Source organism: Lynx canadensis, chromosome E1 (assembly GCF_007474595.2).
Source record: "Lynx canadensis isolate LIC74 chromosome E1, mLynCan4.pri.v2, whole genome shotgun sequence".
NCBI classification, from domain to species: Eukaryota; Metazoa; Chordata; class Mammalia; order Carnivora; family Felidae; genus Lynx; species Lynx canadensis.
In genome coordinates this window covers 23,336,214-23,362,422 of record NC_044316.2, presented here as the reverse complement: position 1 = coordinate 23,362,422, position 26,209 = coordinate 23,336,214, and the positions used below count along the sequence as shown (strand labels likewise).

The 26,209-nt window shown below is 38.4% G+C and overlaps 1 protein-coding gene across 3 annotated transcripts in view; it reads left to right on the top strand.

Annotated features, from left to right (window-relative positions):
* TADA2A (transcriptional adaptor 2A) overlaps positions 1-26,209 on the top strand; it is a 52,109-nt gene that overhangs the window by 11,135 nt on the left and 14,765 nt on the right. For 2 of the 3 annotated variants that reach the window (XM_030296967.1, XM_030296968.1), the window contains 7 exons: positions 567-673; positions 1,689-1,748; positions 11,373-11,464; positions 13,189-13,346; positions 14,600-14,688; positions 16,111-16,183; positions 24,982-25,045. In XM_030296967.1, coding sequence (XP_030152827.1) covers positions 567-673; positions 1,689-1,748; positions 11,373-11,464; positions 13,189-13,346; positions 14,600-14,688; positions 16,111-16,183; positions 24,982-25,045 — 643 coding nt within the window. The remainder of the gene's footprint in view (positions 1-566; positions 674-1,688; positions 1,749-11,372; positions 11,465-13,188; positions 13,347-14,599; positions 14,689-16,110; positions 16,184-24,981; positions 25,046-26,209) is intronic. The other variant, XM_030296969.1, reaches the window with a different exon arrangement.

The window sequence follows — 26,209 nt, the reverse complement described above, 5'->3', positions numbered from 1 at the left end:
GAGATCATGACCCAGGATGAAATGAAGAGTTGGACACTCAACCGACTGAGCGTCCCAGGCACCCCTCAAGACATACATTTAAAGTTTTTCCCTCCAACTTTCATTATGAAAATTTGCAAACTTAAGGAAAAGTTGAAAGAACACTACAGTGATTACTTGTTGGCTGCTACCTACATTTAACAATCATTAACATTTTGTCAGATTTGTTTTACCTAAGAATACCTATGTGTTGTATAGGTATGTGACATTTTCTCCCTTGCAGAAATAACCGGGGGGGGGGGGGGGGGCGCGGCTTGTGTTTGTAAATTTCTCTGCAGGGGAAATTACTTATCTACTTAAATGCTATGTATAGTAGTAGATACTACTGTAGGAAGAAACAAAGCTGCACTGAAGAAAAAGGAACATAATTTTCGTTTTTTCTTACTTAGAATGAGCTCATCTTGTTTCCAAGACAAATGGAGTCTTCCGTGTAGCTCACCACCTGTATGGTTATTTGCAAATTTTCACCTTCTTGGCACTTAAGGTAATCATGTTTTGAAACTAGTATATTTTTCTTTTTGTTCTAGATGATCCCTCTGATAAACCACCTTGCCGAGGCTGCTCCTCCTACCTCATGGAGCCTTACATCAAGTGTGCTGAATGTGGGCCACCCCCTTTTTTCCTCTGCTTACAGGTAACTCATTAAGGACATGCTTGCTTCTCCTGGCTTAATTTTATGGATATAGTAAATTCAGAGATCACTGTAGATTATTCAGAGGATCATACTTTCTTAAATCAGTTCCTTCTACTTTGTCTTTCATTACACATTTTATCAGTGAAAAGTTGGGGAATAGAGCAGATGAATGACACAAACTGTTGAATATTCCACATTTCTGTATCAACCTAATGCTCAAAACTGTTTTTGCCAGTAGATTTAAAGTATTGAGATACAGGAAACAGAATTGGAGGATTATTCCTTTTGATGGCACCTATGACATTGTTTATTGTCTTACTGCAGAGTGGTCTTTGGGCAGGTGACAAACAAGGGAATAATCATTCTGTAATTGATGATAATAATAATAGTAATTATAAATGCTTACTCTATTGTCAGACACTCTTTTGAGTAATTTATATGAATTAACCTTTAGTTTATCACTATAACCCTATGAAGTAGGTATGATTAGCATCCCCATTTTATAGAGGAAACTCAGGCAAAGAGAGGTTAAGTAATTTACTCAAGGTCACACAGCAAATACGTATTTTATTGGACCCAGGGAACTGTTGATTATATGAAGCATCCCAGTTTTAGAAATGTTAAATGGCTGATGGAAGTTGTAATATACTTTTTATTACAAGATGAATCCTCATTTCACAGTTTTAAAATATAAAAAAAATACATGTCTCAGAGTTGCCTAAATACTTTAAGTATGGAGCCAGGATTCAAATTTAGTCCATCTGATTCCAGGGCTTATGCTGTAATCAAAAGAGAAGATGTCTTAGGAAAAAGTCTGGTTTTTTCCCCCAGATTGTGAGGGCCACTGAAGAGCTATGGTCATGAACGTAGCCATCCTCTTGTGGCTGTAGACAAAATTGAATGAATTCTTAAAAACTCATCACAAGAGTAGAGTATCCCCAAACCATCTTCTACCTTGTAAGAAAGCATTTCAAAAAGTAGTTTTTTGGTAACTTAATTTTCCTTTCTTTTGCAGTGTTTCACTCGAGGATTTGAGTACAAGAAACATCAAAGTGATCATACTTATGAAATAATGGTAATGATGAAGTTGCAGGGAATTTCCATTCATTTGTCAAGTATTGTACTGAGAATGTCTTTTTTTCTTCATCTTCAAGTATCTCCTTGCCTTTTCTTTCCTCTTCTTCTGAATTAGGTAATCATTTCCCAGTGAGTGTTTTTTTTTTTAAGTTACTTATTTTGAAAGAGAGAGAGAGTGTGTGTGTGTGTGCATGTGGGAGGGAGGGGCAGAGAGAGAGAATCCCAAGCAGTCTCCACACTGTTAGCACAGAGCTTGACAGGGGGCTCCATCCAGCGAACCGCAAGATCATGATCTGAGCCAAAATGAAAAGTCGAAGGCTTAACTGACTGAGCCACCCAGGCACCCTCCCCGCCAGTAAGTGTTTTAGGGTCTTATGGATCTACTAAGGCATTTAAGTCAAAAAATCATTTTATATACTCAGATTTTTGTTTCAAATTTAAAAAGAATATAAGAGTACTTATTGAGGGACACCTGGCTGGCTCAGTTAGTAGAGCATGACTCTTGATCTTGGTGTTGTGAGTTCGAGCCCCATGTTGAAGGTAGAGTTTATGTTAAATAGTTTTAAAGATTATAAAAAAAAAAAAAAAGTAGGGGCATCTGGGTGGTTCAGTCAGTTAAACGTCTGACTCTTGGTTTTAGCTCAGGTCATGATCTCACAGTTCATGGGTTTGAACCCTGAGACAGGGTCTGCACTAACAGCACAGGGCCTGCTTGGGATTCCCTCTCTCCTCTCTCTCTGCCCTTTTCCATTTTTGAACTCTATCTCAAAATAAATAAATAAACAAACAAACTTTACCCCAAAATAAATAAATAAAATTTAAAAATGAAAAAAAAATACTGAGTTTTACTGATATAAGTTTAAGAGGTATAGGGCATTTTAGGTTTACTGATGAACATGTAGTGAATGTATTGTTGCTGTGTTTTGGCTAATGATACCATGTGGTTCCTGTGGGCAGTAGTGAAGTTTATGTCTGGCACTCCCTCCTCTTGCATTGGAGAAATTAGTTACCCTCTGAGAGTTAAGTTATAAAATGAACATAGAGTGAATGGTATAAGACACAAAATTACTTTGAAGAGACAGACTGGCTTATAGGCCAGAATAAGACTTGGCAGTAACTTGATTGGTTGTATTGCCACCTCTAAAGAAAGAATGAGAGGCAGATGCTGGTAGTGTCCTTCCAAGTTCTAGTCAGAGGAATGGGCCCTTTAATAAACAAAAATGAATATATGGTCTACCTGGCAGGTATATGTATCTTTGTCAAGATAGTTTTGTCAGTTATTAGAACATCACTCTTAGTTCACCAAGTAGTTTTCTTACATTTGCCCTCCCATTGACTTTTTCTTACAAGAAAGAAGACTGGCTAGGCATCTTAACAGTAATAATTTCACACTGTGGATTAATCCATTGATATTTGTATTAGTTTTCTATTGCTGCCATAGCATATTATCAGAAATTAAGTGGCCTAAGACAACACAAATTTATCATCTTGCAATTCTGTAGGTCAGTAGGCCATTAAGCTCACCCAGCTTGCTATAGGTCCCATAATGTCAAAATGAGGGTATTGACAGCCTGGGCTTTTATCTAGATGCATTGGGAGAAAGTCTGCTTCCAGTCAGCTTCCAATCTGCTTCCATTCTCACTCAGGTTATTGACAGTATTCACTGCCTTGAGGTTTTAGGACTGATGCTACTCTCTTCCCTCAATTGGCTGTTGGCCCGGGCTTGCTCTAGGCCTCTAGAGGCCTCACTTCCTCCATATTTGAAGCTAGCAATGGCCAGGAGTTCTTGAGGGTTATTGATGAAATGCCTAGAGCCCCTCTGACCTCTCCTGCCAATCTTTGCTGAATTTCTCCAACTCTCCTGCCTCCCTTCTTCTTTTTTTTTTAAAGGAAATTTTATTTATTTATTATAAGTAATCTCAACATTTATTTATTTTTTGGGACAGAGAGAGACAGAGCATGAACGGGGGAAGGGCAGAGAGAGAGGGAGACACAGAATCGGAAACAGGCTCCAGGCTCCGAGCCATCAGCCCAGAGCCTGACGTGGGGCTCGAACTCAAGGACCGCGAGATCGTGACCTGGCTGAAGTCGGATGCTTAACCGACTGCGCCATCCAGGCGCCCCGATTATAAGTAATCTCTACACACAAGGGGCTTGAATTTACAACCTCGAGATTAAGAGTCTCATCTTCTTCCAACTAAGCCAGCCAGGTGCCCTTCTCTTGTCTCCCTCTTCTACTTTTTTTTTTTTTTTTTTAAGTATGTTTATTTAGAGAGATCAGAGTGTGAGTGGGGGAGGAGCAGAGAGGGGAGAGAGAGAGAGAGAGAGAGAGAGAGAGAGAGAGAGAGAGAAAGAATCCCAAGCAGGCTCCGTGCTGTTAGCACAGAGCATCACACAGGGCTTGATTCAGAGCTCACAGTTCATGAGACCATGACATGAGCCAAAACCAAGAGTCCCCGCTTATTCGACTGAGCCACCCAGGCGCCCCTCCATCTTTTACTTTTAAAGGCTCCTGTGATTACATTGGGCCCACCTGAATTATCCAGGCTGCTCTCCCTATTTTAAGGTCAACTGATTAGTGCCTTAATCCCATCAGCATAATCCCATCAGCAGTATCTAGTTAGTATTTGATTGAATAATGAGGGATCAGGAATCTTGGGAGGAAAGGGGCACATCTTTGGAATTCTGCCTACCAAAGTGCCATAATGTATCTACTTCAGTCTCTTAAAAGTTTAGAAAGGGTGGATTTTAGTATCTCTGAGTCTGATTATTTGTGGGGTCCTGTTTAAGATGAGTTTCTGGGCCTACAATGCTGAGACTCAGAGCCTGGTCCATAATTAATTAAAGAAATGCTCCTTAGTAAGAGTTCTTGGCAACCAACTGGATAGACTTCGGCTATCTCTCTCTTAACACTTTCAGTCTTCTAAATAGTTTCTCCACTCATTGTAAGATTTGGAATAAATTTTTTTTATATTAGACTTTGTTTCATGGAGCATTTATAGGTTTGCAGCAAAATTGAGTAGAAAGTATAGGGATTTCCCATATACTTCTGCCCCCACCCATGCATAGCCTCTCCCATTAACAACATCCCCCATCAGAGTAGTACATTTATTATAACTGATGAACCTACATTGACACTGCATTGTTATCCAGAGTGCCTGTTTACATCAGAGTTCACTCTTGGTGTTGTACATTCTGTGATGTATATATTACAACTTGGTGTTGTACATTCTCTAATGTAATATATAATGTCACATATCCACCGTTATAATGTCTTACAGAGTAGTTTCATGGCCTTAAAAATCCTCTGTGCCCTGCCTGTTCATCCATCCCCCCAAACCCCCACCTCTGGCAACCACTGATCTTTTTACAGTTTCTATGGTTTTTGAGTTGCTTTTCCCAGAATGTCTTAAAATCGGAATCCTATGGTATATAGTCTTTCAAATTGACTTCTTTCACTTGATAATACTTGTTTGAGTTTCCTCCATGTCTTTTCAGGCTTGATTATTTGTTTTTGTTTTTAGCACTAAATAATACTGCATTGTCAGGGACTCCTGGGTGGCTCAGTCGGTTGAGCATCTGACTTTGGCTCAGGTCATGATCTCACAGCTCGTGAGTTCTCGAGCCCTGCGTCGGGATCTGTGCTGACAGCTCAGAGCCTGGAGCCTGCTTCAGATTCTGTGTCTCCCTCTCTCTGCCCTAACCCACTCGCATTCTGTCTCTCTCAAAAATAAATAAACGTTAAAAAAAATTTAAAAATGATACTGCATTGTCTGGACATACCACAGGTTATCCATCCACCTACTGAAGGACATCTTGGTTGCTTCCAAGTTTTGGCAATTGTGAATAAAGCTGTTATGAACATTCATGTACAAGTTTTTGTGTGTACATAAGTTTTCAACTCCTTTGAGTAAATACAAAGGAGTGCAATTGCTGGATCACATGTATGAGTATGTTTAGTTTTGTAAGAAAACCTCCAAACTTGTCTTCTGAAGTGTCAGTATCATTTTGCATCCCACCAGCAACAATGAGAGTTCCTGTTGCTCCACATCTTTGCCTGCATTTCATACCAGTCATTGTTATGCATTTTGGCCATTCTAATAGGCATATAGTGGCATCTCTTTTAATTGATGTGACATTTCTCTGATAAGATATGATGTGAAACATCTTCTCATATGAAAATTTTTTCCTCTTTTGTCATTGCAAAATAAATGAAGGGTTGGGAAAATATGGTCAAGCTATCTATGACTTTGAGTTCGTTTCACTAACACATCAGATCTTTAGAAAGGTGGTTTATTTTTCTCATATTCACACCAAAATGCCTGGAACCGAAACAGATTTATTCATTTGAATTGTGAAAACAATTCCTTAAAAGATAATTTAGTGTAGGCAGGGTAGATTGATGGTTATCCACTGTAGGAAAAGTGACCATGAGCTCTCTCTAGCTGTTCTGGGCACCTTGCCTTCTGCATAATGCTGAAAGCACTAAATTTCACTCTAAGTCCAATTAATTCTTCTGATTACATCATCCTTTTCTCACATATTCAACACCCATACAAACACATTTCAGAATTCTGCCCTTTGGGGAGTTTTTGGAGGTTCCTAATACTCCCTTTTTTCCTGCAGTCTTATCTATTCCCAGATAAGGAAAAGAAGAATCTTTCCTTCTGTAGGATTGATGACCAAATTTTGGCTTTCTACACATGAAGCCACTAAAAACCTGATTTTTTCCTTTTTTTTTTTCATTTGAAACCACAGAAAACTTTAAATGGTTTTTTAGTACTTTTGTCATCTCACAGTGCTGTATTTTTGGAAGTTACTCATGCTGTGGTAGGTGGTGCATTAATCAAGATTTCTGAGTTCTATGCCTATTTTTGTCTTATAATTCTTAGAACCTTGAATAAGTCAAGGCACCTCCTTCTGCCACACCCTTTATACCAGTGATCTTAAACTTTGGTGCCTAAGAATCACCTGGGAGCTTCTTCAAATTATAGATTCCTAGACCCTGCTCTTAAGAGATTCTGGTTAGTAAGGCTGAGATTGGGTTCAGGATTTGAATAACACTGATTCAACTTTAAGAAAACTATCTTATGCCTATTTATTTATTTGGTATAGAAAGTCTTTTCTCACAGTAAAGCTCGTGAGGGCTAATTAATATTCTAAATACTGTTTTAGAAATAACATAGGCTCTTCAACCATGAATTGTCATATGTATTTATTATGATACTTGCCAGATTGATTATTATGAATATAGACATAGACTCTGAATGTATGATTTAGGCTTCTCTTTTGGATCTTCTGGTACCTCATGTGCTGGGCATATTCATAGTATGTGCTCAGATAAAAACATATTGCTTATAGCAGTGTAATTTCACAAATCACAGAAAATTTTTTTTTGGTCATCAGCAAAAGGTACAACAATTTCTGAATGCCTATGAAATCTGAAGATCTCTTGTGTCACCTTTTTAAAAAAACTTATAGAAAATTTTATGTGTATACTAAAATAGAGTATGTTTCAGTTATCTGTTGCTACCGAATAGTTATTTCAAAACTTTGTGGTGTAAAATAACTAAGAGTCAGGAATTCAGATTGGGCACAGTGAGGGTGGCTTTCAGTTCCACATGATGTGTTTGAGGCTGGAAGTCCACGGGGCTTTTTTCACACCACTGCTGGCACCTCAGAATGGCTTGGTTAGGAGTCATCTGGGACATCTTAACTGTTACTTCATCAGGTAGCCTTGGGGCTTCTTCCTCCCCATGTGGCCTATACACCTGGTCTTTCCAGCAAGGAAGCTAGGTTTCTTACATGGTGGTTCAGGGCTCCCAAGACCACAAAAATGGAAGTGGCCAGGCCTTGAGCAAGTCACAGGTCCAGCCCATATTAAGTGAGAAGGGACTGCACCAGGATGTGATTGTTAACTACCTCTTAAACTGTCAACTCATAGCCTATGTTGTTTCATCTAAACTCCCACTTTTCCAGATTATTTTGAAGCAGATCCCTCAGATTTCATACCAGTTAATCTATAAATGTTTTACTAGATCTCTCTAAAATTTAAAAGTAATTCAATCACTTTTCATGTTTCCCAGTCATGTCATAAAAGCTTTTTAAAAATATCTCTGTTCCCTTCTCTGCCCCTGAAATAATTACTGTTCTGGTTTTTATCACCATAGATCAGTTATGCATATTCTAGAACTGTATATAAGTGGATTCATATTGTATGTACTCTTGTTTCTGGTTTCCTTCAGCATATTTTTGAGATTTGTTCATATTGTGTATAGTAGTTCATTCCTTTTTATTACTGAATAATATTCCATGAATATGACACTGTTATGAATATGACACTGTTGATGGTTACCTGGGCTTTGCCTAGTTTGGGGCTTTTATGAATAAAGCTGTTATTGACATTCTTTTTTTTTTTTTTAATTTTATTCTTTTAAATTTACATCCAAATTAGTTAGCATATAGTGTAACAATGATTTCAGGAGTAGATTCCTTACTGTCCCTTACCCATTTAGCCCATCCCCCCTCCCACACCCCCTCCAGTAACCCTCTGTTTGTTCTCCATATTTAACAGTCTCTTATGTGTTGTCCCCCTCCCTATTTTTATATTATTTTTGTTTCCCTTCCCTTATGTTCATCTGTTTTGTCTCTTAAAGTCCTCATATGAGTGAAGTCATATGATTTTTGTCTTTCTCTGACTAATTTCACTTAGCATAATACCCTCCAGTTCCATCCATGTAGTTGCAGATGATGAACATTCTTGTATAAGGCTTTCTGTGGACATATATTTTTGTCTTTCTTGGATAAATGCTTAAGACTGGAATTTCTGGGTCATAGAATAAATGATTGTACATTTTTAACTTTTTAAGAAACTGTCAGAAAGTTTCTTGAGTAGTTGTAGTGTTTTATACCTCTGCTAGCAGTGAATGAGAATTCTGATTGTTCGACCGACATGCTTGCCAACTTTTAGCTTTTTTAGTGGGTTTTGTGAGTGTGTAGTGGCATCATACATGTTTTTAACTTTTGCAGTGTGTTTTCATTGGATTACAAATGAGGTCCATACATTCCAATTGGTTGTTTCTTACATGTTCTTTTTCTTTTTTAGTGTTTATTCACTTTTGAGAGAAAGAGAGAGAGCACAAGTGGGGGAGAGGCAGAGAGAGAGGGAGACACAGAATCCGAAGCAGGCTCCAGGCTCTGAGCTGTCACCACAGAACCCAATGCAAGGCTCAAACTCATGAACTGAGAGAACATGACCTGAACTGAAATCAGCCACTTATCCCACTGAGCTACCCAGGCACCCCTCTTACCTGTTTTCTATTCTGTGGGTGCTCCCTCTCCCTCTCCCCTACCCTCACTCTTTCTCTTGTTTCTTTTGGTTTATTTGATTTTTTTAAAAATATGAGTTCTTTGTCTTACAGATATTAGTACAGTTTGGATTTTGCTGATTAACATATTTTTCTGTGTTCTGTGTTTCCTATAAATTGGTAGTTACATATAGCGGCTACATCAGGTTTATTTATGATCATTGTGTAGATCTGTTCATTAGGGATTGCAAAATAGTTATCTTTTTAATCCTAGCACTCTTAATTTATGAGATAAAGCAATTCTGTAAAAAGAAACACCTCATCATTATGTGGTTACCCTGAGGTAAAGTTTGTACAAGAAAGGCAGGATAAATAACATTATTTCCCTTTGTGTTCTAGGTTTGAAAGTATGAGTTGATTCCCTGGCATCTTCTAGATATTTAGAAGAGTTGATGTGTTTCATTCCTTTGCAGTTATTATCCTTATTGATGCTCAAAATGGTTAATGGGAGCATCTATAAGTTGGCCTGCAAATCTTTTTGACATGACTCTTGTAGTCTTTGAGTGTCTTTGCTGTTCATTATGACAAAATATTCTGGTCTCATCTGGTACATTTTCTAACTTAGAATCAGGTCTTTCTTTAAAGAATCCTGTTTCCTTTCGTGGGGAATAGTATTTAGTGGCTGCATACTGCGCATTAGAGGTGTTCGTTGCTACTGGGTTGGTCATTGTTTCTGGATTTTTTCATTGAACAGTGTTAGGAAGTTATTCTTTTGAGACAAAATATATCGTAAGTTGATACTAAAACTTTCAATTCAAATATAAGATTATAAGGTTTTTACATAATCTCATAGATCTTATATCCTTTTAACCCACAGCACAATTACTTACTTGCTTTGCTTTATCCCGTAACACATCCGCGTACAATAATCTCAGAAAAACTAGACCAATGCTATTGCAGTTTTTTTTTTTTTTTTGAGAGAGAGAGAGAAAGTGTGTGGGAGTGCTCATGTGAGTGGGGGAGGGGCAGAGAGAGAGAGAGAGAGAGAGAGAGAGAGAGAGAATCTTAAGCCATTTCCCTCCCAGCACCCAGCCCAACACAGGGCTGAATCTTATACCTGAGATCATGACCTGAGCCGAAATAGTCAGCCAACTAAGCCACCCAGGTGCCGCAAGATTTTTTTTTGGCAGTTCTTTTTACTTTTAAGGTGTATTCTACTAGAGATGTATAATGAAATCACTGTTTTAAAGTTATTTGGGATAGTTTCTTTCTTTGATTATGCCTTGAAATTAATTCATAGGTTTCTTTGTTACATTTTGCTTTTGATTCTTAGGATTTTATTTTATTTATTTTTAATGTTTATTTATTTTTGAGAGAGAGACAGAGTGTGAGTGGGGGAGGAGCAGAGAGAGAGAGGGAGACACAGAATCTGATTCAGGCTCCAGGCTCCGAGCTGTCAGCGCAGATCCCAACGTGGGGCTTGAACTCACAAACCGCGAGATCGTGACCTGAGCTGAGTCGGACGCTTACCGACTGAGCCACCCAGGTGCCACTGATTCTTAGGATTTTAAATTTAGTAATTAGCATCCAATGTATATATTTCAGTCAGATCTCAAAATAAGGAATATTCAGAGAGGTTTAGCTTCTATCCTTGTCCTTTTCACCTTGTTTTCTCCCTCCCTTTGCCATAGGTAACCATTTTTTTAATGTAAGGTTTATTCTTCTATTATAAGAAAAATATAAATACGTACATATTTGTGTTGCCCTCTTTCGTAGCTGAGTGGGAGCATAGTATAATATTTATCTTTACCTTTGTGCTAAGTTTAAAAAATATATATCTCTACATGAGTTACATGACATTTATGAGTGATAATATTTCTTGGAAACTTTTTAGCAAATGGTGGAAATAGAGGTGAGGGAGATGGACAACTTATAAGATTGTACTTCAGGGGACACTTGGGTAGCTCAGTAGATTAAGCAGCTAACTCTTGATTTCCACTCAGGTCATGATCTCACAACTTGTGAGTTCGAGCCCCAATTCATGAGTTCAAGCCCTGGGTCAGGCTCTGCACTGACAGCTCTTAGGGCCTGCTTGGGATTCTCTCTCTCCTCTCTATCCCCTCCCCTGCTCGTGGTCTCTCTCTCTCTCTCTCTCTGAAAATAAATAAACATATAAAAAAAAGAAGAAGAATGTACTTTAGGAACCTCTCAAAACCATGAGAATGACAGTCATTTGAGTATGAATTAGCATTACATTTCAGTTTGCTGTGTTCCCTTTCTATATCTGTTCTTAGGCAAAATTTTTTCCTCCTTAGACCTCAGATTTTCCTGTTCTTGACCCCAGCTGGACTGCTCAAGAAGAAATGGCCCTTTTAGAAGCTGTGATGGACTGTGGCTTTGGAAATTGGTAAGAGCTTGGTATTAAGGATTGTCCTGCCCTAGTGGGCTCCAAGTAGAAGGTGCTGTTGAAGGGTAAAGGGAGGAGTCTTAGAAAGAGGAGTTTGGGAGCCGTATGTTACTTTTCTATTGATTCATGACTTAGAGATAAGTTATCATCTACTCTGAAATGCCTCACAGGGACATGGTGTGTTTAGTTGTCCATAACTAGGCAGTTCTAAAAGGCTACTTTGGTTTATATCAACAGGGGGAAGGTTGGTTATTTCTCTCTGAATAGTACGGAAGTTGAGACACATTAGTTACTTCTCCTTTCTAATTTATATGAATTTTTCTTGACTCTAGATATCCTTATCATTTAAGTGAGTCAGACTTTAAGTAGATGGCCATAGTTTACTTGAGACTTGAGTTTGGGAGACTTCTTATTCACATTCCCTGTTTTTAGCTTGCAAATACCTACATCAGTCCAAGCCTAGTAGAAGTGAATAGCCCTAATTGGTGTTGCCCTAGGAGGCAGTGTGACCTAATAATATTACCACTTGCATTTTTACCTTTTGGGAATATTTTCACACTGATGATTTCATTTTGTGAAGTAGATAACACTGACTGACTCAAAGCCTGATGATATCTATTTGGAAAACACTTTGGATGTTAGCATTTTGTTCTCAAATCCATTAGCTCATTTGTTCCTCATAGGAACCCAATGAGATAGAGCAAGTGCTTTTGTTTTATACATGAAGAAACTGAGATTCAGAAAGGTTAAATTTGTGCCTCATGGGACTAGCAGATAGAACTGGGACCCAACTCCAACTAACTTCCAAACAAAACTTCATTTTGTTCACAAATAATCTGAAGCTTAGGGAGTTAAGATAATTTCTCATGAATAATTTCTATTGTTTCTCTATCAACTGTGGGTAAGACACGAAGCCTGGTGGTGAAGGTGGTAGAGCTAAAAATTATGACATGTATCCTGTCCTCAAGAAGCTTATAGTCCAGGAGGAAAATCAAAATATACATACAGATGATTGGAGTACACAAAGCAGAGCATAGGAAAAGGACAAGTTAAGTGCTGGAGAAGAAAGGGGTTGAGAGGGAACTGGAGAGCTTTTACCTCTACCTCTCCATCATCTGAGCGTAGGAGTCAGCATTCTGGTTTTGTGCATAGATTCTGGTTTTGTGCATTTATGTGTTTAATTTTCTTGAGCAAGTTTTTTAATCTCTTTGGGCCTAATTTTTTCTCTGTGAAAGTGAGATGATAGGAAGTACTCAACACTACATGGATAACGCAAGGATTAACTTATGTTGTGAGTGTTTCTAGCTTAGTGCTTGGCCTATCATAGGCACTCTAGTAAAGAAATGTTTGTTGATGTGAAGTGTTTTGTAAAATATAAAACATTATGCAAATATAAAACTGTACTTATGTACATTATGAATGTTCTAAAGTGGCTTATGATAGCAATTCTTTTCCTGAGGCCTAGCTCACATGGAAATCTACAGATTTTCTAGTGATCTTCCTTTTTTTTGGTAGAAAGGAAAGGGTTTTTCGGATATTGTTTCTGTATCTTGGAATAGCAAGATTTAGCATGTCAGTTTACACTAAAATTGGGCTTATATTTCTTTCGTTGTTCTGCTGATATCTCCATGATGTTGGTTTGGAGGTATCAAATTCCAGACGTTATGTAGATGGGACTTAAAATTTGGAAAGAACAAACCTCTCTTTTTCTCACAATCCTGTAGGCAGGATGTAGCCAATCAGATGTGCACCAAGACCAAGGAAGAGTGTGAAAAACACTATATGAAGCATTTCATCAATAACCCTCTGTTTGCATCTACCCTCCTGAACCTGAAGCAAGCAGAGGAGGCAAAAACTGCTGATACAGCCATTCCGTTTCTGTGTAAGTGCCTCCCGGTATTGGTAAGAGATACTTAGCTCACCTTGGGCCCTGTTGCAGTAGCAGATAAATAGTGGTTTGGGCAAGTAAAGAGCTTATGGAAGATGGGAGGAGTTGGCATGGCAGTTACTAAGAGTCAAGGCTATAATGGGCTAAGGAGGGATTGGAATTCTATACTGGAAATCATGGTGCCCAGATCTGCAGTGGTGTCCCACCCACTCTGAGGGTTGTGAATATGTCAGTCAACATTAATGCTTCTTGGAGATGAGATGTCCAAAATGAACCAATCTTCCAAGCTTTGGAGGGTTTATGATTATAGATATTAGTTACTTAGGAGAGTCCAGTATTGAACTCATTATTAATCATCCCAGTGTTAAGTCCAAGAAGCAATGTGTTATTTACTTCATTTAGTTGTGGTAGTAATAGCTAATTAAAAAAAAAAAAATCTCATGTGGCTAAGGGACTCATGGGTCCTCTAACAAAACATAACTAAACCTGTGTTGAATTATAAATGGACATCCTTCCTAAATGGCTCCCAGAGCACAAGTAATAAGATCTGAATGTTTCTTCACCACCACCATGACCCCCCACCCCTTTCCTCATACTCTAGAAATGGTTTCATAGCTGACTGACTCAAAGCCTGATGATACCTATTTGGAAAACACTTTGGATGTTAGCATTTTGTTCTCAAATCCATTAGATCATTTGTTCTCATAGGAACCCAGTGAGATAGCAGAGCAAGTGCTTTTGTTTTATACATGAGGAAACTGAGATTCAGAAAGGTTAAATTTGTGCCTCATGGGACTAGCAGATAGAACTGGGACCCAACTCCAACTAAATTCCAAATCCTGTGGGGTTTTTTTGCTTCTCAGTTGGGTGAGATTTGTAAATTGAAATTGTTCTTGAAGGGTAAGGGAGCTGAAGCAGACAGGATAAATAACTTTTGTTCTATAATATAAAAGAAAAGATCCTTGGTTTTCTCTTACGTTAAGCAAGTACAAATCAGAGGGAATTTCCCCATTTTATTTAGAGAATTCCCTAAGTCTTAGTTTCCTTTTTAAGGAATCAGTCTGTTTCCATTATACTTTATCTTTCTCACTTTTCCATTTATAAAAATCTTTTGAATTTTATTTATTCTCTCAGACACTGTTTTTCTCCAAACAAAAATATTTCAGAGTGTAAATGAAGACTATTTCTGTGTCACATTTTCATGCCAATACTTTATTAAGTAACTAAGAAAACCTAAATTCTTCCAGCTACAGATGACCCTCCCCGACCTACCTTTGACTCCTTGCTTTCTCGGGACATGGCAGGGTACATGCCAGCTCGAGCAGATTTCATCGAGGTAGGAGAAACTTGTTTTTGTTTTGCATGAGGCGTATATCTCTTCCCTACAGGTTCCATACCACTGAAAAAGAGATTTTTGAAGCACTGTAATTTGTAGGGCCTTAGGCAGCCACATTTTCTTCCATTTGAGTACCTTTTCTCATTTGTAAACATGTTCACATGTAAAATGTAAAAGTTCTTCAGACCAAAAACCTATTTCTTAGGTTGCAGGGTGTTGGCTCTCCCTTCCTTAATAGGTATTGGGTTCCTGGTTCTCATTCCACTCTTAGGGGGTTTCAAAGTTGTGCAGGATCAAGAGTTGGTACACTTTTTCTTTTAAGGACCAGATAGTAAATATTTTCTGTAGACCACAAAGTCTCTCTTGTAACTAAACTTTGCCATTATTGTGTAAAAGTGGCATAAATAATAAGTAAACAAACAAACATGCCTATACTCCAATATAGTTTTATTTACAAAAACAGGCAGTGGGTTGAATTTGGTCCAGAGGCTACAGTGGGCTGACCTCTGTTTTGTATTCACAAGTGTATAAAGAATGATGAATGTAGATAAAAACTGTATGTTACTTGTTCACCCATGGAGTTAAAAGCCATGTGAAAGTAATTACAAGTCTCTTGATTTATAATCTGAGCCACAGTTACAGTGCTGCTGGAGATAATTTGAAAGTTTAGCAAACTACAAATAATTTTGCTAGCCCTACCCAGGTTAGTATTTTGTTTATGGCAGCTGTTACTGTAGAGCTACCGCATAAATACTGCTCCTACAAATTGTACTCATTGAGTAGAATATGAACATCTACCCATTAAACTATGTAAGTAATATTATCAAATAAATAGAGCCTTCAGAAGGTAGTAAAAAGGTAAATGAATTAATGCAGATAATTTTCTTATCTAAATACTTGATGACACATTCAGAGTTTAGATTTTATGAACAGACTACTTTTAATTTTTAGTATACTAGGTTTGGCTTTATTCTTGGATTCATAACTTTCTCATATTTTTGCTGTCTCTACTGCCTGAAAGTCTCAAGATTTTTCCCATGACTTCCTATTTCTTATAGTAGTATCCTAACCTCGTATTCCATTCAGTCTTTTTTTTTTTTTTTAATATATATTTTTTATTTTAGAAAGAGAGCATGAGCAGGGAGAGGGGTAGAGGGAGAGAGAGAGAGAGAGAGAATCCCAAGCAGGCTCCATGCTCAGCACAGAGCCCAATGCAGGTCTTGATCCCACAACCCCGGGATCATGATCTGAGCTGAAATCAAGAGTTGGATGCTCAACCGACTGAGCCACCCAGGCGCCCCTCCATTCAGTGCTTTTTAACAAGTGTTTATTTATTTTCTGTTTGCTTCTAAAGCATGGCTACTGTGAAGCCATTACTCAGTGCTGATGGGTTTGGGGTGGGAATTTTTTTTCCCCAAACAGGAGTTTGACAATTATGCAGAATGGGACTTGAGAGACATCGATTTTGTTGAAGATGACTCGGACATTTTACATGGTAACATTTTATTTTAGCAAATATTTTTATTGATTGTAAAGTACATGGTGACACTGTGTTGTGTTGGTGCTAGGAATATAAGGATGAATAAAACATGTTCCCTGCCCTTATGGGAGTCAAAATCTGGTGGTTAAGTTGCTAAATTTACCCTGTTGTTGTTTTTTGACCTCAATAAAAAAGATCATTTGTGATAATGATGAGAGTATCATGTAATGATAGCTGGTTCCCAGTCTTGGACTGTGTGATCTTTTGACTGAGGCGAACCTATACTGAGGTTGAATGGCTCTCACTGCCCCCTTAGGAGGAAAGGAATCAGTGTGAACACCTTGGGACTTCAGTAGCAACTGATGGTGCTAGATGCTCGCTGTAAATTTGTTACCCCAAATTTCCCATAGCAGAGAAAAAGAATGGAATTTCCTTGAGGTTTTTTAGACCAAGATTGGGAATTTCTTATTTCTCAGAACTGTTGAATTTTTAGCACTTCTGAATTCTCATCTAAGATTAGTCAGTCTAAGGATTTATGTCAATTCTTTTGTTAAAATGTTAGTACTTAATGCCAACAGGGCTCTTAAAAGTGATGGTTAGACTTTCATTGAATCTCTTTTTTTTCCTCTTTCCATGTACATTGAACTATATATTTAAAATAATCCCCAATCTTCTTTCATTTTGTTCCAGAATTATGTGGTACAGTAGGTGAATAATGCTTCCTTGGATTCTGTATTTCCCAAACAGCATCTTCATTGTTTCTCTCTCTTTTTTTTTAAGATTTTTTTAATGTTTATTAATTTTTGAGAGAGAGAGAGAAAGAACATAAGCAGGGGAAGGGCAGAGAGAGAGGGAGACACAGAATCTGAAGCAAGCTCCAGGCTCCAAGCTGTCAGCACAGAGCCCAACAGGGGGCTCAAACTCCTGAACTGGGAGATCATGACCTGAGCCAAAGTTGGATGCTTAACCAACTGAGCCATGCAGGTGCCCCCATTGTTTCTCTTAAATCTGTATCCCAGGCAGTAAAGGCAAGTAGAATCCTTGTTGACTTGTAAATCAGGTTTTCATGATGCATTAACTGGGACTCTGTCACTAGAAAGGGAATTTGATTCTTCTCTCCATAGAAGAACTATTTAGTTATTTGTTACACCAGAGCTGGGACCAGAAAGAGTCTTCATAAAAATTTTATCTTCAGGATTTGCTGTCTACATATTTCTTAAGCTGTTCTCTTCTCAAAATTTCATTCGTCCCCTTTTCTCCCACACAACTTTAAGGAAAGTTGAAGTGATATGGATGGAACTAAAAGAGGAAAGCTTGAAAGCAAACCACTTGAGCGTTCACTAGATGATAACACAGTATTTGTTCAGTCTTCCATGTCAGCCTTCTTTTCAAGCCTAGTAACTCATGTGATGGTCTTTCTCACCTCATCTGGTGTCTCTTTGAACACAATGTGCAAATTGCCATTCAGTATTTCTAATACATACCAGTTTTCATTAATTGTATTGTTTCCTGGCTTGTATCTTTCTTATTCCTAATGCAAAAACAAAAAACAAAAAAGCTACATAAACATCAGCCTTTGAGATACTATTCAAAAATACCTGCTTTTGAAAGTCAGAATTTTTTATGCCAATAATGGCTCAGCTATGTCAAAGATTTGCCAAGTCACTTCTCCAAGGTCTTCAAATTCTTTAGCTTCAACATTATCAAGAAAACGGTAGTAATGGTTGGTATTTAATTTCACTCTTCATTCTTTGTAGAAGCAAGATTTGCAGTTTCTTCTGGTGCTTTTGTGGTCCTTTCTGTAATTAGTGGGGGCAACAGGAAAAAATCAGAAAGAAGCTATTGATTAGCAATTCTTATTTCAGTTAGCATTTCAGACCTATAACATACTTGATTTGTGTTCTTCCTACAATTTCTACAGCCTTGTAAGTCATTTGATTCTAGTTAATTTGAATTAGAATCGAAACATCAGTTACTGATTGTTACATATAAAGCAGCTGTAACACAATGTAAATAATAATCCCTGCCTCCTTTTTCCCTCTGCCTAGTAGGGAACTATAAGATGTTGAGATGGGTGCTTTTTTTTTTTCTTAAGTTTATTTACATATTTTAAGAAAGAGAGAAAGCACAAGCAGGGGAGGAGGAGGAGGAGGAGGAGGAGGAGGAGGAGGAGGAGAGAGAGAGAGAGAGAGAGAGAGAGAGAGAGAGAGAGAGAGAGAGAGAGAGAATCCCCAGCAGGCTCAGTGCTGTCAGCACAGAGCCTGACACAGGGCTCAAACTCACCAACCATGAGATCATGACCTGAGCCAAGATCAAGAGTTGGATGCTTGACTGACTGAGTCACACAGGCGCCCCTAGATGGGTGCTTTTTAAAAGATGTTAACATTTGAAAGAAGTTTGGCAGTGCTTGAGATCTGAGGGATGACATGCTGGTATCACAAAAGAATGCTTTGCTTATGGCTCTAGAGTTCTTATATTCTCTTCTCTGGCAGCGTGACCCTCTGTCCAGTGTGACATTTGTATGGTCCCTGAGCTGAATGCTTTCTCCCAGAACACTCCATGAAGGGGAGGGACTGGAGCCTACAAACACTCAAGAAGGAACAAGAAGGAGCTTTTTAAACATACTTAGAACAGAGAGAGGGGCACATATTTTGTGCAGTGATTCTACCTCAGGCTTGCTTCTGAGTCACTGTGATCTTGGGCAAGTCCTTGCAATCTTGCTTGCTGTTTCTTTGTGTCCACTGCCTGTAAAGAAGGGGTAACACTGATTAGTCAGAGTGTGAATGTCTCCAATGAAAGATGGTACATAATTGAGATTGGTATTATTACCATTCCATTACACCATTATATTTTCAATATTACTGAGCATTAATAACATTCCTTTTATGTTCCCTCACTTACATAACTACTGCAAGGAAATAGACTGGCTGGGTTTTGTATTCTATGCCGAGCTGATGCCACCAAGCCGTTTTCATCACCCAAAGACTTTTGCTATGATTCATGGAATTTGTCTAATATGATGGGTTTGAATGGTCCATTATAGAGGCCTGGGACACAATGGAGGTTAATTGCATTCCAGCCATACCAGAAGGCTGGGCCTGGAGAGGATACTGCAGGTGAAGCAGTGTCTAAGGAAGAAAATAAGGAAGTTCTGGGATCCCTAAATGACACCATCATATATTTTACTGAAATAAGCAGAAATTATTGGTTCAGAAAGAGAGATGCAGAAGACATAACTTGGCACTCTACTGTATCATGGTATGTTTGGGATCTCAGTGCAGATGACACAGTATTGTACCTTTTTTCTGGGGGGCCATCTCCCCCTAGTCTGCTTTCATTTGGGAAAATATCTTCTAGGTTTATGGATTCCCCTTTCCCAGGGTTTCACAGGCTCTAAAATCCTGAGTGCAGCATCTTCTAATTGCTGTCCCATAACCTAGGCAAGCAACAGACGTTATGAGCTCCTTGCTATGTGTTGGGTTGGTGTTTTCACCACTTCATAGGGTTGCCCATTAGGACAGTTTACACTCCCTCTTTTTGGAAAGCTAATTTCAGCAAAATTTCTTGACTAAGCATGGATACTCCCCTGCCTTCCCCCCCCCCCCCCTTAACTTCTTTGGCTCATATCATCAGCCTTTAGATCCCTTAATGGTTTGTAGATCAGAGGTCCAGCCTTGTCACTACATATTACTTACCTACCTACTGGCAGTGCCCTTTCCTTTAAAGGCATGTAAAGCATGTAAAGTTTTGTGATATTTTAGACATAAATGCTACTACTAATGATAGCTATTACATATAGCCCTTACTGTTTGCCATGCTAAGCCTTTCACACATGTGACCTCATTTGATCCTAGCAAAACTCTGTGAGTTCAGTATCATCATCATCATCATCATCTCCATTTTATAGATGAGGAAATTAAAGAATGGAAATATCAAGTAACTTGCCTAAGGTCATTTAGCCTGCTAGTGGCAGAGCCATCTCCAGAGCCTATGTTCTTAATACTGTTCTATACTTATTGTCTTTACAACCTTGCATTTTTGTTGCTGGATTTTTGTGTTTGTGTTTGTGAGATGTCACATTTGTTATAGCTTCACCACATTGCTCAGAAGTAGGGGTGGGTATTTTCTCATTTTACATTCAGGAAAGTACACAAAGGACTTTAAGTAACTTGCCTAGGCTTCCTAGTTCCTGACTTTAACCATTAGGTCACATAGTCTTCCTTCCCTCCTAGAATTAATTGTGTACATCTTGACCACAAGGTTTTGGGAAAGATGACTTTTAAAAAGCTTTGCTTCTGGGGAATACCTGAGTCACAGGTTTGTGCACAGGATTTTGATTGGCTTTGTTGCAGTTAAGGCCTCTGAGTTGGTTTTCTTGCCAAGCAAGCAGTAAGTGCCTTCTGTCAGGAAAACAGAGACATGTTGCCAGCTATTTTGAACAATGTTAGAAATACACTGCAGTGGGAAGGAACTGCCTCTGACTTCTGCCCACTTCTTGAAATATTTTAAGGCTAGCCGTTTGGAAACTTTGTTATCAGTCCCCATTGTAATCACAGGGAGACAATTCTTATCCCAAAGCTGAGATTTCAGGAGTGAATAGGTTAGGGGTGGTTTGGGTTTGTTTGTTTTTAATGATCTCTGGTTCTTTGCCCGCTTTGCTGGAACTTCCAGTCACTTTAAGTAGAATGTGAACCAAGTGATTCTCATTCTTTCATTGTCTGCCTTCTCATTTCTGTCTGCCTGCTGTGCTGTGGTCCTCCCTGGGTTATTCATGTAGTTGAGATTTTCTAATCAGTTGCTGCTATCTGTGTGCTTTATAAAGAAAAGAGACAGCTTCAAATATGCATTTTCCTCTGGGAGAATTCCAGTTCTCCATTTGTTTCTGTGTGTGCCTTTCCTTCCCTTTGTTCTCCAGAACCAGTTGCACAGTTCAAACTGCTGAAATGATCCAGCAGTGAAACCAGTCATCAGTACTTACAGATTTTTTTTGGTAACATAGTCTCTTTGTTTTTTTCCTGTTTTTTGGGGTTTTGGTTTTTTTTTAAGTAGGCTCCACCAAAGTGGGGCTTGAACTCATGACCCTGAATCAAGACCCGAGCTGAGATTAAGAGTTGGATACTTAACCGACTGAGCCACCCAGGCACCCCTTTTTCCTGTTTTAATTAAGTCATTCCCACCCAAGTCTCAGGAAACAATGTGATAAGATGTTAACATCTTAGAAAAATTACAGAAATGTTTTTTCAGAATTACCAATAATTTCACTGGACCTTCAAGTCATGTTTTTCCTGTTGAAGTCATCTTATTATTAGATAGATAAATGAGATAAGATATACAAAGAGCTTAGAACGTGATAAATACTCAGGGTGTGTTAGCTGTTTACTTAGTTTTTTGTGTTGTTGTTGTTTTTGGTTTCTCTTTCTGTCTTGAACTGTTGACTACATAATTCCATTTCTCATCTGAAAAAGAGAGTCCGATATAAAACCTGTGTTTGGTTAGAGACATACCTTCTCCCTGATCCTACCTGCCTATTCCACCACACAGGCATGTAAAGTGCATCTCCACCAGCATAGCAGTCTGGAGCCTATCATTCTACAGCAGTGTGTTAGAAAGCAATGGCAGTATATGGGGTATTTCATGGTACTTGGGCTTTTATATGGAACAGCCCTATAAATCAAGAATTCACTTACAGAGAGAGTGAAAAAGGTTTTTTTTTTTTTTTTAAGTTTATTTATTTATTTTTAGAGAGAGCACAGGAGGGGCAAAGAGAGGGAGAGAGAGAATCCCAAGCAGGCTCCATGCTGTCAGCACAGAGCCCAATGTGGGGCTCGAACTCAGGAACCGTAAGATCATGACTTGAGCCGAAATCAAGAGTCAGATGCTCGACCAACTGAACCGCCCAGGTGCCCCTACCTAAAAAAAAATTGAAAACCATTGCCTTAAATCTTGATTCTGATACTATTGATTTGTTTTAATTGTGGGCAGTTGTAAGGAAAAATAAAGGAGTGTTTAATTTTTGAACTTACTAGAAATGAACAAAAAATCCATAGTAGTTAATACTTTTTTCTTTATACATAAACTTTAAAAAATGATGCATCCACTCACCTCTTCACATCACCCAGCTAGAACTTATGTTATTTTTATCTCAGACTCAAGGCAGAATGGCCTATATAAAATATTCCTGGTCATTTCCCAGTGATTGAAGTTATCTACATATAGAGTACATTTGCTCATAGATTAGATTTTGTTAGATTTTGGTATTTCTTCCTTCTAATCTGAGACTATCTTGAGGGCAGGTAGCAGTGGGATACACAGGAATGAGTCAGGATGGAGTATCCAGAATTTATTTCTATTATCTTATCCAGGGATACCATATTGACAGTGCATTAGAATTGTACATTGTTCAACTTTTATTGCTTTTACTGGTGAAAGAAATTGATGATTCTAATGAGCCATTGTGTACTGTTTTACTTGATTGGTTCCATTTTTTTTCCTGCCTGAAAATCTAGTTTCAAGGAAGCAGAAGTGTGGGTTTCAGACTGTTCATGGAGGTACCCTCAGGGACTACTACTGGGAAAGGTAGCTGGAGATAGAATGGGAGAAGAGGTTCAACTACAGTAGATCTAACTTGTCTGTTCCAAATAGGAACATATTTGAAAATAAGATTTAAAAGTTACTCTAGAATAACATGTAAATCTGTGTTGATTCATTGCCCCCATAGGGTAAACTTGAATTTGTATCACACATCCATAGGCTAAACTTGAATTTGTATCACACATCCTTCTGATGAGCAATGATATTCTATTACCTTTTTTGTTTATCAGTATTACAGAGGCTCTAGGCTCTATTTTGGAATGAAGCTCCCTATCCTGGAAGATGTGATTGTCATATCTAATAAATCCTTTGCTGTGAGACTTGGTGTGTTAAGAATTATACTACCTGACCTTTGAATAGCATATTTTATTTTTCAAAGGACACGTGTCAGGTCATTATGTTTGCTCTAGAACCTCTTTCTTCTGTGAATACATTCAGTAATTAAAGTAAAACCCACCAAACTCTCAACTTACACAAATTCTAAGGAGATAACAAGTTAACAACTTAAGATAGTTCCAGAATCTACTAAAATCATTAAATTTTAAGTTTCCTTCAGAATCGTAGATTATGGATAAGAAGAATTGTTTAATATAGCATAGTGCTAAGTTAAGTAGTCTTCATATTTTCTTCTAGAGCTGTTAATGGTTGGTCTTTATTTCATAACTTTAGAGGGTCTTCAGATTGTAAACTTGTGGGACTTTTTACTTCTGAGTGTTTTTTTAACACATATTTCATTGTTAGATAAGCCAGATTTAGAATTTCAGACTAACACAGAGAAAGTAAACATGTTGGGCGGTTTCAGTGTCTTTCCTACTCGAGGCCTTAGAACCAGACTGTCTGGGTTTGGATACCTGCTCTGCACTTAGCAGCTGTGTGATCTAGGGCAGAGTGTTTTGCGTGCATGGCATATAGGGCATATAAGGGAATGGTAGGACATGAGACTGGGAAAATAGGCAGATTCAAGACAGTAAGAGGTTTTATATAATATGCGAGGGTTTGAACTCCAGTGAGTAGATGGGAAGCCACTGAAAAATTATCAACAAGGGAAATACACCTGCGGATTATGCTTAAAAACATTACCCTGGTACCACATGAAGGGTTGAATTAGAATAAGGCAGGAATGGAGTTATTAAAACAGTACATGAAGTGATCTAGGGGACACAAGATGGCTAAGCTAAAGAATAGGATTAGGGACAAATAGGAAGAGAGAAATTTGAGAGACTGAAGCATTCAGAATAGATAAGACTCACTGACTAGATATGGAGAGACAGGAGGGAGAGTCCCATTGATTTCTGTCTTGGACAGCAGAGTTTGGGGAAGAGGTAGAGTATAAGTTTGTAACTGAAGACATGTGAGTAGAGATATCCAGATAGGGTCTGGAGCTTAAAATAAATATCTGAGTGTGAGATTATATTTTTGATGGTACCCAGAACCATAGGAGTGGCTGAGTTTATAGGAATAAGGTAAGGGGTGAAAAGAAAGATGAGAATAGAACCCTGAAGAACTCTGAAGATGGAAAAATTGGCTGGGGAAAGAAAGAGAACCAGAACTATTATATTGAGGAAACCTTTTGCTGTCTGTTTTCTCCTAATTCCCCATGCCCTTAACATGAGACTAAAGCCAGGAAAGGATTGGAACATGGGTGGCAAAGCAGGCCATAGCTTTGGGGTTGTTAGGCTATTTAGTGGAACTTTTTAGTACTGAATGCAAAACCATCCCGTAAATAGTTGTTGCTCCCCAACTCAAAACTGCTACTCCGGGAAAATGTCTCTCCTATACGATATTTACATCAGTCTTGTTTTGACATTGTCTACTGAACTTGTACCTGTGAGGTCATAACTCCAGTCAGTATTCATTTTTATGGCTATTCTAATAGATGCAATGTCTAGCCTGTGTGTCACCAAAGTTCAGACTCCTATTATATTAAAGCTAGTAATATACCTGACAAGGCATGGCCAAAAGAGGTATTCAGTAAAAAGTACAAGTTGTTATCTGTAGGATATGCCATATAAGATGTGTACACAGGAAAAAAAGAACTTCACTGTAATTTACTGATAAAGAAATTCAGTATCCTAGGACATTTTTGTTTCCAAGAGACAAATTGCCTAGACCAGTGTGTGTGGAATAGTAAGCAATATGACGTTCAAAGTTTAGGACAGTTTGGGTAAAAGACTTATTTTTGTCTTGGCTTTATATCTATGCGTATGTCTGTTTGTTTATAGCTCTGAAGATGGCTGTAGTAGATATCTATCATTCCAGGTTAAAGGAGAGACAAAGGCGAAAAAAGTAAGTACAGAAAACCATCCTGCCTTCTTCAGGTATGCAGTATTGAATACCACATATAGCCCATAAGAACATTCTACTTGTGACTCATCTTGTCACCTTGAGGAAGACAATGATATTCCTTGATCCTTAATTTTTCCATCTGTCAAATGGAGGTAATAATACTTGTCCTTTTTTTGCTTTTTTGCCTCCACCTTCCTTACCTTTTCTTGATGTTATGATGGTCATTGAGTAATATGGGTACACTGTTTTTTTGTTTGTTTTGTGGTTTTTTGGTTTTTTTTTGTTTTTTTTGACAGACAGAGCAAGTAGGGGAGGGGCAGAAAGAAGGAAAGGGAGAGAAACCCAAGCAGGATCCACACTGTCAGCATGAAGCCTGATGTGGGGCTCAAACCCATGAACCATGAGATCATGACCTGAGCCGAAACCAAGAGTCAGACCCTTAACCGACTGAGCCACCCAGGCACCCCTAATATGGGTACACTATTTTAAAGAAAACAGGAACAGTTAAATTCAAGTTGTTATCAAATTGTTATGCTTCTTTTAATGCTCTCATTTTTTTTAATGTTTATTTATTTATTTTGAGAGAGAGTGCAAACAGGGTATTGGGGCAGAGAGAGAGAGAGAGAGAGAGAGAGAGAGAGAGAGAGAATGAATCCTAAGCAGGCTCCATGCTATTAATATAGAGCCCAGTACGGGGCTTGATATCACAAACCATGAGATCATGGCCTGAGCTGAAATGAAGAGTCAGACACTTACCCAACAGAGCCACCTAAGTGCTCCTTTAATGCTCCATTCTAATGGCTCATTTTTTTGAGAAGTCTTAGGAGGATTTCAAAAAATTCTGAACAATTTTCAGACACTCTCAAGTCCTTCCTTCTCTTTGCAGCAGAACAAAAAGCATACATTCAGATTGAGAAATTAATGGATCCCAGACAATTTTAGCAGTTAGATTACAGAGACTTTTAACAATTCAGAGAAGGGTATGCAGAGGGTATGAGTGTGAATGCGTGTTGTCATGATGTTACAGAGTAGAAACACAGTAACATCACAACAACAAAAACAGGAATAGGACTTGGGGGGCACTCTTGAGGGACCAAGATGTGACCTAAAGTAAAGCTTATTCTCTGTGTGTTCTGGGAAGTGCTGAAGAAAATTATCCAGTTG